General features: G+C 36.1%; 1 protein-coding gene across 1 annotated transcript in view; it reads right to left on the bottom strand.

Moving 5' to 3' along the window:
- RASA1 (RAS p21 protein activator 1) overlaps window positions 1-17,400 on the bottom strand; it is a 108,704-nt gene extending 91,304 nt beyond the window's left edge. The window contains exon 1 of the mRNA XM_090276455.1: window positions 16,353-17,400. Within this exon, the coding sequence (XP_090132581.1) occupies window positions 16,353-16,873 (521 nt within the window). The 5' untranslated portion in view covers window positions 16,874-17,400. The remainder of the gene's footprint in view (window positions 1-16,352) is intronic.
- Window positions 17,401-17,719: the final 319 nt, after the last annotated feature.

Below are 17,719 nucleotides of genomic sequence, written 5' to 3'. Positions count from 1 at the left end.
CAAATGAATCAAAAACTTATGCCCAAATAAAAACCTCTGCACAGATGTTTATAACAACTTTATTCATAATTGCCAAAATCTTGAAGCAATGACGATGTCCTTTAGTGGGTGAATGAATAACCTGAGGTAGATCCAATCAATGGAATACTATTTAGCACTAAAAAGAAATGAGCTATCAAGCAATGAAAAGCCATATAGGAATTATAAATACACATTATTACATGTAAAGTCAAACTGAAGCACTACATACAGTGTAATTCCAACTATATGACATTCTGGAACAGGCAAAACTATGAGGACAATAAAATAATTGCCAGGGTTGAGGAGGGGAAGGAGAGATAGATGGCACAATACAGAGGCAGTTCTATTAGGGCAGTGAATAAAGAACATTATAGGAACAATTGAGGATACTACACTGTTTGTTTTTCCTTTGGTAAATCATGATCAAAATCAGGTTTGAAAGCCACTACTGTCTAGATAATGGAAACTCATGGTAAGGTTTCAAGAAAGACTACATTTGTCTTTACAAAACCATCCTTGCAGTAAAATCAGGTAGTTTTTCAAACTGCTGGAAGTCTCAATTTTTTTTTTTTTTTTTTGGAAGTAAAACAAAATAGAACTAAAAAGAAAAGAGAACACAACATAGGTAGTAATTTAAAAGTATTTTTTATGTCATTTGGGTTTCATTTTTTTGTGTTTACACATACACAAGTTCTGTGTCACAGTATACAAGGAATTTCTTAATTTTTACTTGGATGGAATAAAAATATTGAAAACTGCCAATAAAAAGTTATTGATTGGCAGATAAAGAGATCAGGGAAGTGAGAAAATTAAAACTACTACAAAAGGAGGAAACAGAAAAGGAGGGTTTGAAGTCATAGGAAATAAAAGAAATGTTAGCTTCTAAAGCAATTTAGGAGGCAGAAAAGAACAACCTTGGTAAATAATTAGACTGGAGTGGGGAAAGGAGAAAAAGGCCAATTGACTGACATCTTAAAAAAAAAGTGTAGAAGTTAAGTAGAGGAGGATGCATTCTACTTATTCCATAGACCTACACTTTACACTACAATGCATAAGCTCCTTAACATGACATTTAAAACATACCATTTTACATCTTCTAGTTATTATATTTCAATTTTTTCTCTATTGCAGTCACTCACAGGCCCTGTGTACTAGGCAAATAATGCCATATCCATAAAAATCAATGCTAATTTATTAAAAGGTACTATTTCTCCACAGAACTCTAAGATTTTGTACATTTCTGACACTGAACTAATGTATTAAATATTATTTTTATCACATATCATAGATTAGGTCCCTAAAAACAGTGTCAAAAGGAAAATACTAGGTATTTTGTATATTCACTTTTATAATTATTTCAAAAACGGCTTCATGATGAAAACATGATACTCAGGAATCCTAGTATTAACTACAGAATAGTCTCCTGTCAGTGTGAGGTCTGTGTTCCTTTGTTAGGAATTCTATGAAAAATTAAACTTAAATAATGATTAAAAGCAAACATCAAACCACATTGTGAACTTATCTTTAATTTCCAGCAATAACAAATGTAGAGAATTCCTATAAGATTACCAAAAGCTACTGTAAACTAATTTAAATTTTATTTCTCTAACCACCAGCCATCAGCATTGCCATGTTCCATTAAATAAATAAGTGCAAGTAGCCTTTCCACTCTAGATATGTGAATTCATTTTCTAAGGTAGGAACTAAAAGCCAATAAAAGGGAATCATACCATCACAATTTAACTCAGTGATTAGGAATCTCCCCTAAATCCACGCAGCTACCTTAAAATTTGATTGATGAGGAACAATGTTCACTAATATGATGAGCAAGCTTATAGTCACTTAAGTAAAATAAGGTGTAGAAAAATTTCTAAATTCCTATACAGTTGTTGCTAAATAAATAAGGAAGCTAACAATGATTTAGTTTTAAAAATACTATTTCTCTTGAAAGGAGATAAACACCTGTAAAGAAAAAAAGGCCTAGTATTGCTTCCATTAAAACTTAAGTATGCATTATTTATTTAAATATTCATATGTGAATGCATAACAAGACATATCAAAGCTCCCTTCTCTACTACCTAAGATAATCCTCCAAATACATGTGTGTGTATGTGTGTGTATATATACCTAAACATATTCAAATACCTATAAACATGTATATTCAACTACTTAGAGTAACTAACATACATATGTATACACACTTCATCTCTACTTCAATATACAGTTGGCCCTTGAACAATGCTGGGATTAAGGGCGCCAACCCCAGTAGCAGAAAATCCATTTATAACGTTTCAGTCCCCCAAAACTAAAGTCATCCCTCAGTATCTGTAGACTGGTTCCAGGACCCCCTACACACACACACACACACACACACACACCAATATCCCACAGATGCTCAAGTTCCTTATATAAAATAACACACAGCAATGCATACAGTTAGGCCTCACATATGAAGATTCCCAACAGCAGATCAAAAATACTGTTTTCAATCTGTTGTTGGTTGAATCAGAGGATTCTAAATCAGGGGATATGGAGACTTGACTATATATTTATTGAAAAAAATCTACATATATGTGGATGCGCAGGGGTCAAACACCTGTACAAAAGTCAACTATTTAGTTTGCATATATTGCAATACTTAAACACTATGCAAAATACCTAAAGAGGACTATTAATCTACTGATTATTCTGCCTCAAAGAAGTTTATTATCCTACCGAAACAATTTTTCTGAAGTGCTAAGAGAAAAAAAGGAACAAGAGCTGACCTGTGAGTCAAAAACTTAGATTTGAATAATTTGGTAGTTTTGTGACCTGGGAAAGTTATCTAAAACTCTCCTGACCTTAATTTCTCATATGTAAAAATGTTTGCTACAATTATTTTGGGGGGAAGGTAATATATACATATTTCCATCCAGTTACGTATATAATATACAAATATTTACTAGTAGCTGTCATTGGTAGTAAAAGAGTGATTTTTTTCTTTTTATTTTCCAACAGTTTCCAGGTTTTCTAGAGTAAACATATATTAATCATACTTGGAGAGAAAAGTGACTTTTTTAATTATATAGAGAATATACAACATATAATAAAAAGAAATCACTCATCATACCAAGAATAAAAAAAAAAATCACTACTTGAATAAGAAAAGACAATCAACAGATTTCAAAACTGATATTAGATATTGGAATTATCTAAGATTTTTAAAACAGCCAAAATAAAAATTCATCAATTAATTACAAACTCACTTGAAACATACAAAAATATAGAAAATCCAAGACAAAAAGAAAAAAAGAAAATCCTACCATACAGAAATTAGAGAATTGTAACAAAAGAAGAAGAAGAAAAAAAAACCTTCTGGATGGGCTCAATAGTAGGAAATTACAAAGGACAGAATTATTGAATTTAGGAAGAAGTCAATAGAATTTATCCAGTCTGAAGAAGAAAGAGAAAAATGACAAAGAAGAAACTAACAATATCTCAAAGATATATGGAACAATAGAAGGTCCAAGTCATCACTGGAGTTTCATAAAGAAAAGAGTAGAATTGAAAGAGTATTAAAAAAATAATGGCTCAAAACTTCTAAATGTGAAGAAAAGGATAAACCTCCAGATTTCAATGCGCAAACTACAAACAGGTAAATGCACAGAAATTATCCCTTGACATATCATCATTACACATCTAAAAACAAAGACAAAGTCTTGTAAGCAACCACAAAGAAAGGATGCATTACCTATAGGGGAACACCAATTTGAATGACAGCAGATTTCTTATCTAAAACCCCAAAAGTCAGAAGAAAGTAAGAAAAAATCTTTCAAGTGCTAAAAGAACTGTCAACCATGAATTTTATATCTGACAAAATTATCTTCAGGAATGAAGGTGATATAAAGACATAAGCAAGCAAAAGAAAACTAAGGATACTTATCACTAGCAGATCCTTCAAGAAGTTCTTTAAATGATAAAAGGAAATCTTGAAACATCAGGAAAAAAGCAATAGAAAAAACAAAAATATGGCTAAAAATAAGACTCAATAGATTGTCTTTCTACTCAGTGGTTTTAAAATCATATTTGATGGATATGATAAATATCCAAGCAATTTTTTTTGTTTGGAGTCTGTCATAATTAAAATCTCTAGGATATCAAAAGACACTGTCAAAAGAGTGAAAAGCAATCCATGTAATGGAAGAAAATGTTTGCAAACCAATTATCTGAAAAGGGACTGATATCCAGAATATATTTTAAAAAATCAACAACAAAAAAGCCTACAAAACCTGATTTAAAAATGGGCAAAAAAACTTGAAGAGACATTTCTCCAAAGATAAGCATATGAAAAGATGCTTAGCACCATTAAAACAGATATTTGAGAGAGAGAGAGAGAGAGAGATGGGAGGGAAGTGATGATGACAATGTAGAACAATTGGAACCCTCAAGCACGGTTAGTGGGACCGAAAAATAGCATAGCCACTATGAAAAATGGTATGAAGTTCCTCAAAAACATAAACACTGAATTATATAAGATCGAGCAATTCCACTTCTAGGTATAGTCCCAAGAAGGAAAGCAGTGATTTAAACATATATTTGTACCCCATGTACAAGCAGCATTATTCACAACAGCCAAAAGGTAGAAGCAAACCAAATGTCCATTGATGGACAAATATATAAGTAAAACGTGGGATAAGCCTAGAATAGTATTCAGCCTTAAAAAGAAAATTCCAACAAATGCTACAACATAGGTGAACCGTGAAGACCTTATGCTGAATGAAATAATGTCAGTCAAAAAAGAGCTACCTAGAGTAGTCAAATCCATAGAGCTGGAAATTGGGAATGGTGAGTTAGTGTTTAAGGGGTACAAGAGTTTCATTTGGGGGCAATGGAAAAAATCTGGAAGTGGAAGGGAGACCTGTACACATAAAAATGGTTAAAAATGTAAATGTTATACTATGTATAGGTTACCATAATAAAAAAAGTCCACATCATCTGAACTGCTCAATGTATTGCACAGCAGAAATATCAAAACAACAATGTTTACAAAGCGGGAGGGTAAAGGGATCTAAATGGAAGGATTAATTTCCACACTTCACTCAAACTGATAAAATGTTTATACCAACAGAATTATGGTAAATTACAAATGTATATTTTAATAACCATTAGTGGACAACCACTAATAAAAATACAAAGTGATGAAACAACATTATAGATAAATCAGGATGAAATCCTAACAAATGTTCAAGTAACCCATAGGAAGACAAGAAAAGAGAAGCAAGGAAATGAGAAACAGAACAAACAGGAAACAAATAATAAAGTGGCCCTTAAGTCCTAAAACATCAATAATTACTGTAAATATAAATAGTTAAAATACATCAAATAAAAGCAGAGATTGCTACTGTGAATTTTTTTTAATGATCCCATGATAAGCTGTCTATAAAATAAGCTTACAGACTTAGGAAAATAAGATAAATTTAAAAATGGGAAAAAGTGCATTTAAACAAAGCAAATGCAAGAGTGGCATTATTAGACAGACTTTAGAGCAAAGATAATTGCTAGAGACAAGAGGGACACTATATAATTATAAAAGGATCAATCCACCAGGAATACAGAACAATCCTAAATGTATACACACCAAAAAATAGAGCTTCAAAATAAATGAGGCAAAAACTGATAGAACTGAAAGGAGAAACAGACATATTTACCATTATAGTTAGGAACTTCAAGACTTGCCTCTCAGAGACTCACGGAAATACTGAACAGAAAAATCAGCAAAGATTGAAAATTCTAAGTACAATAAAAGGATCTAATTAACATATATAGAACACTCCACATAAAAAGTCAAATATACATTTTTTAAAGCACCCATGAAATACTCACCAAGACAGACCATAAAACAAACATCAACAGATTTAAAAGTATTGAAACCATAATAGCATGGTCCCTCACCAAAATCAATCAACTCTAACTACAGTAACAGAAACACAACTGGTAAAACTCAGAACACTTGGAGAGTAAAACTACACACTTCTAAATAATCCATGGGTTAAAGAGCAAGTCTCAAAGTAAAGTTTGAAAAAAAAACATAGAATTAAATGAAAATGAAAAGACAACATATCAAAAGATGTGAGATACAGTGCTAAGAGGGAAAGGTATAGCATGAAATGCTTACATTTTAAAGGTCTCAGATGTAATATTAAATTCTTATCTGAAGAAACCAGAAAAATGGGAGCTAAATCAACTCAAAGAAAATAATAACAAAAATAAGAGCAAAAAAAAAAAAAACCAATGAAATTGAAAACAAAACCATAGAGAAAAATCCATGAAACAAAAAGCTAACTATTTGGAAAACATGTATAAAACAGATTAATCTTCAGCAAGACTGACAAAACAAAAAAGGACAGAATATACAAATGATCAATATCAGGAATAAAAGATTATATCCTTGAGTATCCTACAGCTGTTGAAAGGATAATCAGGAAATAATAAAATAGGTTTATTTGCATAAATTAGAAAAATTAGGCTAAATGAATCAATTCCTTAAAAGCCATATATGACCAAAATTCAACCAAAATATGTATAATAATCCTATAACTATTTAAAATGAGTCTATAATTTAAAATCAGCAAATAAAGAAATCCCAGGCTGAAATGTGTTCACTATAGAATTCTACCAAATATTTAAAGAATACCAATACTTCACAAACTCTTCCAGAAAGTAGACAAGGATGGAACATATTCTACCTCATACTATAAGACCAGTATTACCCCAATACTTAAATAAGACAAGCTATCATAAGAAAGCTACATACACGCCAGTATTTCTCATGAACTTTAGACAGAAAAATCCTTAACACAGCAATAACCTGAATTCAGCATGTTTGAAATATTTTATACACCATAACCAAGTGGGATTTCTTCCAGGTATGCAAGGCTGGTTCAACATTACAAAATCAGTGTATTCTACTATATCAACAAGCTGAAGAAAAAAAATTGTATGATCAGATAAGTTGACTCAGAAAAAGAATTTGACAAAATACAGCACCCATTCGCAATAAAAGTTCTCAGTAAATTAGGAAGAGAGGTGATATACCTCAACTTGATAAAAGTTCTTATCTACCTACCCTCACCCCCCTGATTAAGAGCCTCCAGTTAACATCATACTTAATGGTAGAATACTAAATGCTTTACACCTAAGACAAATAACAAAGCACTCTCACCACTTTCATTCAGTTTAAGAGTAGAAGTTCTAGCCACTGCAGTGAGACAAGAAAAAGAAATAAAAAGCATACAGATTAGAAAGAAAGCAATAAAACTGTCCCTATCCACACTTGGTATAATTGTAGAAAAATCCCAAGGAATCTGTAAAAAGCATCTTAGAACTACAGTTAAGTTTAGCAAGGTTACAAGATATAAGACCAATACATAAAAATCAATAGTATTTCTATATACTAACAAAGAACACATGAAAATTGGAATTAAAAAATTTACAAAATTGCTCCAAAGAAAGTAAATTAAGTGTAAATTTAACATGCGTACAAAATTGGTATACTAAAAATTATAAAATGCTGAATAAAGAAATCAGAGAGGACCCAAACAAATGTAGATATATACCATGTCAATATAACAGAGATGTCAATTGGTTTAATACAATCCTATGAAAATCTCAGCAAAGTTTTTATAAACTTGGACAAGCTTCTTCTAAAATTTATATGTAAGTATGCAAGGATTAGAATAGCTGAAACCTTTTTGAAAAGTGAGAGGAATCACCCTACCCAACATTAAGACTTACTACATAGCTACACTAAGCAAGAGTGTAATATTAGCATATGAAGACACACAGATCAACAGACCACCAGAAAGAACCCAAAAATAAATCCACACACATATGCCCATCGATTTCTGACAAAAATGCAGAAGTAATTCAGTAGTAGGAGGATATTCACCTTTTCAACAAATGTTGCTGGAGCAACTGGATAATCCATAGGCAAAAATATGAACCTCGATTTTAACTATATCTTTTATGAAAATAAAATAAAAACGGATCATGGGCTTAACTGTAAAGTCTAAAACTATAAAACTTTTAGAAACAGTCACAGTAGAAAACAAACTTTGAGACCTAGGTTAGGTGAAGAGTCTAGACTTGTCTCTAAAAGCACAACCTACAAAAGAAAATATAAATAAATTAAGCCTCTTCAAACTTAAAAACTGTTGCTCTATTAAGAGGAGAAAAAGACAAGCTACTGAATGGGAAAAGTATTTGCATACCACATATCAAAGGACTAATTTTAGTATACATAAACAACTCTCAAAACTCAACAATAAAACAATTCTATTGGAAAAGGGGAAACAGAGGTAAACAGATATTTTTACCAAAAGGAATATACAGACCAAAAAAATTAGCACCTGAAAAAATTTTCAACATCCTGAGACATTAGGGAAATGCAAATTAAAACCACAATGAGATGTCACTAGACATCTATGAGAACAGATTTTAAAAAATGGTGACAATATCAAATGCTGGCGTGGTTACAGCAACTGCACTCTTGGGCATTTATCAGACAAAATGAAAACTTATGTTCATAAATGTAAATGTTCATAGTAGAATTATTTTCATAATAGCCATAACTGGAAATAACTCAAATATTCTTCAATGGGTGAATGGTTTAACAAACATTAGTACAACCATACCATGGAATACTACTCAGCAATAAAAATAAACAAAGTATGAATACATGCAACCAATTGAATGAATCTTGAGGGGAATTATGCTGAATAACAAATGCTAATCCCAAAAGCTTATACACTATATGATTCCATTTATATAATCTTTTTGAAATTACAAAATGAAGAACAGAGTAGTGGTTGCCAGGGGTTAGAGATGGAGGAAGTGGAGAAGGAAGTTTGATTATAAAAAGCAGCACAAAGGATCCTGGTGGTGATGAAAGTGTTCTGTATGTTTACAACGGTGATGATTACACAAATCTATACATGATAAAACTGAATTCAACTAAATGCACGCACACACACACACACACACAAACACATGTGTATATAGAACTGGTGAAATCTGAATAAGTGAATTTTGTTAATGTCAGTTTCCTGACTGTGATACCAGGTGTTGCAATTGAGAAAATAAATGCGTGAAGGATATACGTGTTCTTAGAACTGAATGTGAATCAACAATTACCTCAAAATAAAAAGTTTTAAATATTTGAGAGAAAAATCAGTATTTAGGTAGACAGATGGAGGAGAGATATGGTTCTATCCTTACATAATTTCTTAACTGTGAAACCAATCTAATGGGTTATTTCTACAAAAAAAAAAAGACTTAAGCTCAAGTGTCTCAGGTTCAATTCCCAGTCAGGGCACATGTCTGCATTGTGGACCAGGTCCCCAGTTGGGGACATGCGAGAGGCAACCACTCATTGATGTTTCTCTCCCTCTCCTTCTCCCTCCCTTCCAGTCTCTCTAAAAATAAATAAATGAAATCTTAAAAAAAAAAAAAAAGACTTAAGAATTGAGAAGGACCTCTAGGTCATTCCTTTAGCATAAGACAATAAGACAGATTAATAAGAAAAAGGGAATTTGAAAGTAATATTGAAAGTTACAACAATGAATACAGAAAATCTGCCAGAGTAATAATCACAGCCATAAGAACTTCCATGGCTATAATCCATGGCCATGTATAGAATCTTTTCACACCATACTGATCATACATGCATTTAAATGTTTTCTACTTTTCAACATTGATATAGCCCAAAGAGGAGATATAAGCCACTAACTCATAAAGAGAAAAGGTAAAGTATAAGGATTAAAGTTTTTCTTTCTAGGATATAAAAGAATGAGGACTCTGTTTCTCAAGGAGTTGATGTACAATCTGCTCCAAAATCATCTGCAGCCATTTTTCAGTCAGCTTGGGTCACCATAACAAAATACCACAAAGTGGATGTCTTAAATAACAAAAATTTATTTTTTCACAGTTCTGGAGACTAAGTTCAAGATCAAGATACCAGGAGAATTGGTTTCTAGAGACCTAGTGAGGTATCCCTCGTTGGCTTTTTTATTGCTACCTTCTCACTGTGGACATTTAGCAAGGCCTTTTCTCTAGGCACCTGCAACTCCTGATGTCTCTTCTTCTTATGGGAACAATAGTCCTATTGGATTATAGACCCATCCATTGATCTAATTTAACCTTAATCACCCCTTTAAAGGCTCTATCTCCATATATAGCTACACTGGAGGTTAGGGTTTCAACCTATGAATTACTGGAAGGGGAGAGGAGAAGAAAGACATGTTAGTCCATAACGCCCAGTGACTGAAGTATATTTAGTTTTGTATGGGTGCTCATATATATGTGTTACATGTACTGGAAGAGGGTAAGGTAAAAAAAAAAGTATAGTTTTTCCAGTAGAATTTCAGTTCTATCACTTAAAGTGTTCTCAACAATAAAAATGTGAATATCTATTTGCACTATATAGTTGTGAGAACTGGGACAATCTATTTAAAGTACCTAGAGTAAGTAATAAGTCTGGGCCTCTGCCTTTCCATCCCCTCCCCCCCAAATTAATTATAAACATTACTCAAATCTAAACATATCTGAAAAATTATGGACACTGGATTCTGTACCAGTTCTACCACTACCTAGCTATGTGATTTTTTATTAAGCAAGCCACTCCACCTGAGTCAGCTTCTGTACCTAGGCAATGAGAGTTTCTTCTATCACTAAAATACTATGCATCTGTGCATATCAAACACCAATGATACAAAAGCTAATCAAACTTTTTATAAATATTCAGTAAAAAAGGATTATGGTATGAAATTTCAATATCATTCTTTCATATACTTTAAACTCTTCCACTACTGTCCTCTAATTTCAGAAACATATCAATAAGAGTCTATAATTAATTTTATTACCTTATTTCTCTATCATTAATGCCTCATCTTCCAACTAGAGTGTATATTATTTTATATTCCTTTTTGTCTCCCATAATGTCCATTGCTTTACTCACAAAAATAACATAATCACTAGAACACCTGAAATCATACCTCAAATCCTACTGAGATGTGATTGGACATACGGAGAAGTATATCTAATAACTATTTTTAACTTAGCGCACAAATGACGTGTATTGCACATAATTTCAAGATAACACACCTACCATCCATACACTTGAATATTCAAACAATAAGCCATAACCAACATCCATACCTAATATTTTTGGTTTAAAATTAAGATAATGGTGGTAAGAGGCAAAACCTATTTATTGTGGAGATATTTGAATCATTTAATAAAAGACAATTTACTGCCATGACCAGGGTGGCTCAGTTGGTTAGGTGTCATTCCACAAAGCAAAAGGTAGAAGGTTCCGTTCTGGTTGCAGGTTCAGTCCCCAGTCGAGCCCACGCAAGAGGCAACCAATCTGTTTCTCTCTCACACATCGATGTTTCTCTTCCTCTCTTTCTCCCTCCCTTCCCCTCACTCACTCTAAAAATAAAATCTTTCAAAAAATAAAAAAAGACAACTTACTATGCTGAGCCTAAAGGAAGACTTTGTAAGTACTTGTCCTTTCTCCCACCTCCTCCCTTACATTTTAGTATTATCTGATATTACAGGTAAATGAATACATGGATAGGCTATAATTTTGATGCCCCCAAGAAATCTCACCTGCCAATATTATTGCCCTTGCATATTCAAACAATGAGCCATAACCACCAACTCATACTAAATCTGGACTGGGTCATGTGATTAGCATTGGTCACTGGAACTTGAGCACACATGAAGAACACAGAGGCTTGGTAAGTGTTGACACAGAGAAGCTTGTCCTCTTGTAATGCTCCCTTGCGGAACCCAGATTCCATGCTGTAAAAAAACTCAAGCTAATGAAGGAGAGAAGCAACAGGGAGGGTGTTAGAGAGGGTAAGAGACTGTGGGGAAAGGAGGGGGAGAGAGGGAGGGGGAGGGGCAGCAGAGAGAGAGTTATGCCCAGCCATCCCAGCGGAGGCACCAGACTTATGAGTTAAAAAGTCACCTACCTGATAAAATCATTAGGCAAAGGATCTAGGAACCATTAACCTCATGTTCAGAAAATACGGATAAATTAAGCAGCAAGGAAAATATACCTGCTACTTCTCTTCAGACTTTACTGATCCTATTTATATAAATTTCTTATTCTTTTAACCCCCATGACCCTTTGCTCATACTTCACCTATGTTTATCTTAATCTAGCCTGAATCATAATAATTGGTTTACTTAACTTCCTACTAGATCTACAACTCCCTCAGAAGAGACTCATCGAGAAAAGGGGCATCTTACTCATTGTTGTAATCCCTTAAATTAAGTACCTGCTACATTGCTCTACTACAATTATGGTACAAAATCTGAGTCCTGGTCAGCAACCACTCTGTCCATAACTAAACTTTGCAATTCTTACCTCCATTGTTACTAAGAAATAATGACTCAACCAGAGTTATAATGCAATCAGTGACAAAGTTAATGAATACTGTTATATCCTAACATTAATAATTATTTGACTTAATTAAAAATGATTTTATTTTTTTGTAGAGACAGTGAGATGATTGTTAAGGGAAAAAAACAGTATTATGCCTTATTTCTTCTTCCTTCAAGTTTCAGGCCTAAGAAGCCTGCATATTAGGTCCATGGTAAGATCTCGGCCAGATGCCAGGCAAATAATATCAAAGCTAAAGTAGGCCTGGTGGAAACTACAGTGACATGGAGAACTCAGAACCCACCTCAAAAGGACAACCTCCACCAGCTCTAGCAATCTACAGGTGTACTCTCAAGCAGGAACAGCAACCTGTGATTTCTCAAGTGATGCTGGAAATGGAGCCTTCTTAAAGGTGAAGCCTTCTAATTTTTAAATGGTATCAACTAATTATTGTATATTCCAAACACACTAAGAGCAAGCAATATTTATCTGTGGATTGGATTCAACCCAAGGGCCTCCTGATACTGTAGGCTCATAGTTTAAAACACACACACACACACACACACACACACACACACACATAACTGAAGGCGGAGTAAGAGAACAGTACTCCTTTACTATTGCCCCTCACTTTCAGAGGAGAAAGAAGTAACATGAATCATGAGAGGCAGCTCCATAAAATCACAGGGAATACCAATGACAAACTTCTTTAATTTAACCTTTCTCTCTCTTGAAAAATAAATTTTAGATATAGAATATTCTGTAGCATAAAAATATATGGGAAGAATTTTTCTTTCACATATTTTTCCTCAAAACTTGCAGGAAGAAAAATATTCAAATAAATATAATAGTTAAAATTATATAAACTAATGAAAATATGCAATAATAAACATGAGACTAATGATTCACCATGCACACAGAAAAACAACATACAAAATACTAATAGCATTATTATATTTGCACTGGTCAATCTACATATTGTCACTTGACTCTCTTGTGACCTACAGCAACAAACTAGCTGAATACAAGGTTAAACTCTGTGACCAGGGAACCCTAGTCTAACAAACCATTGTGGACTCAATCCTGTGACCGGAATCTCCTATCATGTAACCTGAATCTCCGAAACCACATTATCAATAAATAAGATAACCAGTCACTAGTAATCAAATATCAATCTACTCCAAAAACATGTCTTTAATACTTTTATGAAAGATTTCGCATTACTTAACCAAGTCATTAAGGCATTCTTCTTTCCTTTAAACACAGAATTCATTGAAAACACTAATTTTTCATCTCTGAAACTGCTTAACCTGATGGAAGCCTTTATGAAGTTAAAATTTTGAATGTAACTAATCGTTGCAGACAGGCCTTTGGAGTTCAAAACATTCTCTAAAATAGCTATTAGTAAGGGAGTCCCTATACCAATAGGATTACTAGGCAGCGTAATGATATTAAAATCATATTATTGTTAAGCCCTGGCTGCTGTAGCTCAGTGGATTGAGCATTGCGAGCCACGTGTCACTGGTTCACTTCCCAGTCTGGGCACAGGACTAGGTTGCATGTCAGGTCCCCAGTTGGGGGCGCGAGCGAGAGGCAACCTACACAGTGATGTTTCTCTCCCTCTCTTTCTCCTTTCCCCTCTCTTTAAAAATAAGTATATAAACAAACAAACAAATAATTTTTTTAAAAAATCATATTATTGTTATTTTGGGAGACCATTTATTTCTTGAACACTTACTATGTGTGAGGCACTGCACTGAATATGTTCAGGCTTCTCATTAAACCTTAAAAACAACCATATAAGGAAAGTACCATTATTATCCCCATTTTCAGTTGGGGAAACTGACCTTTCCAAGATCACACAGCTAGTAAGTGGTACAGTCAGGATTCCAACCCAAATCTTGTCTAACTTCAGAATTTGCATGCTTAACCACTACACTGTATTGCCTCCAGTGACTCTAGGTTGATATCTAAGATAAAGAAAAAAGGGAAATTTGTATTTCTCAGTGGCAAAATTTAAAAATATACTAGAAATGGAGGATACTCTTAGAAATAAATCTCATATACATAGTCCCACGAATATTTTTATTTTCAAATACATAAAATAATGAAAATCACTCATGGACATGGACAACGGGGAGGGATATGATTGCGGGAGAGGGGGTGGGTTGGGTGGGGGAGAGAAATTGGGGGAAAAGGGGACAACTGTAATTGAAAAACGAAAAATAAAAAAATAATGAAAATTTCACACAATGGACTCCTGATTATTTTTCCTATGTAGTCATTCATGTTTATTATTAAAAAATTTAATAGAAAGGCTCTGTATTTTCTGCTCAATTTTGCCCTGAACCTAAAACTGCTCTACAAAATAATTCTATTTTTAAAACATTTAAAACTGCAATATACTCAATATGCCAAATTCAACTCAGTATTAACTGACATAAGACTATATTCTTTTAGTATAAAAAGTTGCACTTTGTCTATTATAACCACAGTGCTCAACATGTAGAGGCATTTTACATTTAATTAATTTTTTGCAGAAAGGCTTGAGGAAGTGTAAATACTGTAAAAAATTAGAATGTTTCTCTATCAGAACACCTTCAGAGAAGTCTGCAACAGACATGACATAAGTTGGAATAAAACTGGACCAAAAAAAAAAAACCTCAACTGAACAATATAAAAGGAATACAACACCACTGTACCATGGCTGACATAGTTCCACCTAAGTATCAAAAGATGTAGCCATAAGTCAAAAATGGATTAATATTACAGAATATCTTCCTAATTCATTTTTAATTCCTTTCTAAATCCTCCGAAAAAAACTTACTCAAAAAAGGTAAAAAATATTTTCAAGTGTCAACATATGACCAAATCTTTTTTCCTCATACTCACCAAGGCTGTCAAATTCTAAAGGTCAATTAAGAAAGATGTAAAAGATCTATAAAAGGAGTTTTGCCTACTATACTACTCCCCATCAACATTTCCCTCTTATCAAGGTCCACATTTATACATAAATACATACTTAAGTTCATTTATGAAGAGAACAAGTAAAAAGAAGGTATTAACTCAATATAGAAAAGTCACTTGTTCTACATATTCTGCAGTAGACTGTCAAAATTAATTTAGAAATATAATACACTGTATTGGCCACCAACAAAAAATATTGAAGGAAAGAAGCATGCTATTAATTTTGTTTTACTTCAATACTGTACTTACAAAGTCTCAACTGTAAAGAATCGCACTAATATTAATAAATATCCTAAGGCACAAGTTACAGATAATGTTTGTGTGGGCCCTTAATCACACCTGTAATTCATAGAACACCTTTCCTTTCTCGCTCACCCACGTTTTCATAAGTGATCCAAAGACTTTATTGCATCGCTATGCTTTCAGGAGGCTGAAGTTCGGATATGCAGTGCAAAAACAAAACAAAACAAAGCATTCCGACCAAGGCATGTTTCAAATGATATTAGTACAATACTCATTTAAATATTTATGTTCAAAGCTTTTCACTAATCATCTAGCTTCAACAGAGAACACACACAGGTTAATACTATAGAACAGACTACGACTGCCTTGGTAGCTGCAAGCTCAGTTGATTCCCAGGACGCCACCTCAATTTGGAAGGGGTAGAACCACATCCGGTTCTCACCTGCTACACATTTTCCCATGTTTCCCATCTTAAAAACTTTACATCTTCCCAAAGGAGCAATAAATATACAAAGACGGCAGGGAGTATGCCTGTGGTGAAGGTAAGTGATCAAATTAAATCCCTACGCGTGGAACCTGAAGCTTCAAAACTTTTCAGAACAAATCACAGCTAACAGAACGAATATATATGTTTTCCCACGTCTTTCCAGGAGTCAGCTTCCCCAGTCCCTGAACAGCGGTCTTCACTTACTGGTTAGTTGGAGGAGCGGTCAGCGGGATGGCCACCTCTTCCTCCTCGTATTCTGGTCCATCCAGAGAGTCACCTTCGTCCACTGTTCCCAGGCCCGCGCTCAAAGGGGGCAATTGGGGAGGAGGCGGCAGAGGAGGGAATCCGCCTCCTGTCCCGAAGGTCTCAGCAGGTAACGAGTTGGTCCCTTTGGTGAGAGCCATCTCCCCGCCAGATCCGGCGGCGGCCGCAGCACCGGCCGCGCCAGCAGCAGCACCTCCCCCTGACAGTCCGGCTCCCCCCAATGCCCCAGCCACAGACCCGGCTCCTAGAAATCCTGACCCCAAAGCAGCTCCGCCATCCAGAGTCCCGGCCACTCTGCCCTCCGACAGCCCCGGATAGGGGGCAGCTGCCACAGGCAGGGCCGCCGGTATCTTCACCCGACACGCTGCCGGATAGGAACTAGAGCCAGTGGCCGCGCCGCCTCCTGCTGCCCCGGCGGTCACCGGGCCGCCCTCCTCACTGCCGGCCTCGGCCGCCATCATGTTGAAACCCGCTCTACTCTGCCTTACTCTGCCCGCCCGGGAGCCCCGGGGGCCAGCAGGCCCGGGCTCCGAGCCGCCCCACCCAGACGCGTCCCCCCTTCAGTTCCCCAGGCGGAGGAAACAACAACAAAAGGAGAGAGCCCGCCGCCGCGCCCCCTCCTCGGGCCACAGCCCAGGCTCCCGAGCTGCCCGGGTTACGGGAAGCGAAGTGGGCAAAAAACCCAACGCCTGCACAAATGCCGACCAGTCTTCACCTTATACACCCGCACTCACGCACACACATGCACAGAAGCCAGAAACTTCCTGGCTGCACTAAAGAGGAAGGGAAGCACAGGGGAAGCGGCTGGGGCAGCTGTCGCTCCTTCAGCCACCGCTGCCGCCGCCGCCACCGCTCCTTCACCACCCTAGTTCCGGCCACCCCCACCGCAGCCACCGCCGGTGCCACTGCTGGAGCTGGGGCCACTGCAGCCGCTTCATCCTCCACCGGGCTGGAGATGGGAGGGGTGGGGAGAAAAGAGGAAGGGGGGCGGGGTAGTGGAGAAATCGACTGAACTGCTCGCCACCTGGAGCTCTCAGTGAAATCTACGGGAGAGAAAGGAAGGCGGGGCACCGGAGGAGGAGCGGAGGGAAGGAAGGGCGGGGAAGGAGGGAGCGGGAGGTTCTGAGCAGGCGCGTTCCCAGCGCGGGTTGGCGGGGGGGAGGTGGGGGCTAGAGGGAGGAAAAGGAAGAGTTGGGAGGGAAGGAAGCGGCGGGGACGCACGGGGCGCTGCCGCGCTGGCCGTCCGGCTCCGGTTAAAGCGCGTGGCGAGTGAGCCCACTTTCCCGTCGGTGTCGCCGGCAGCGCGC

This window comes from Furipterus horrens, unplaced genomic scaffold (assembly GCF_987537825.1).
Source record: "Furipterus horrens unplaced genomic scaffold, mFurHor1.1.pri manual_scaffold_5, whole genome shotgun sequence".
Classification (NCBI taxonomy): domain Eukaryota; kingdom Metazoa; phylum Chordata; class Mammalia; order Chiroptera; family Furipteridae; genus Furipterus; species Furipterus horrens.
Note: the sequence above shows the minus strand (reverse complement) of the source record. Positions and strands in the feature narration are given on the sequence as shown.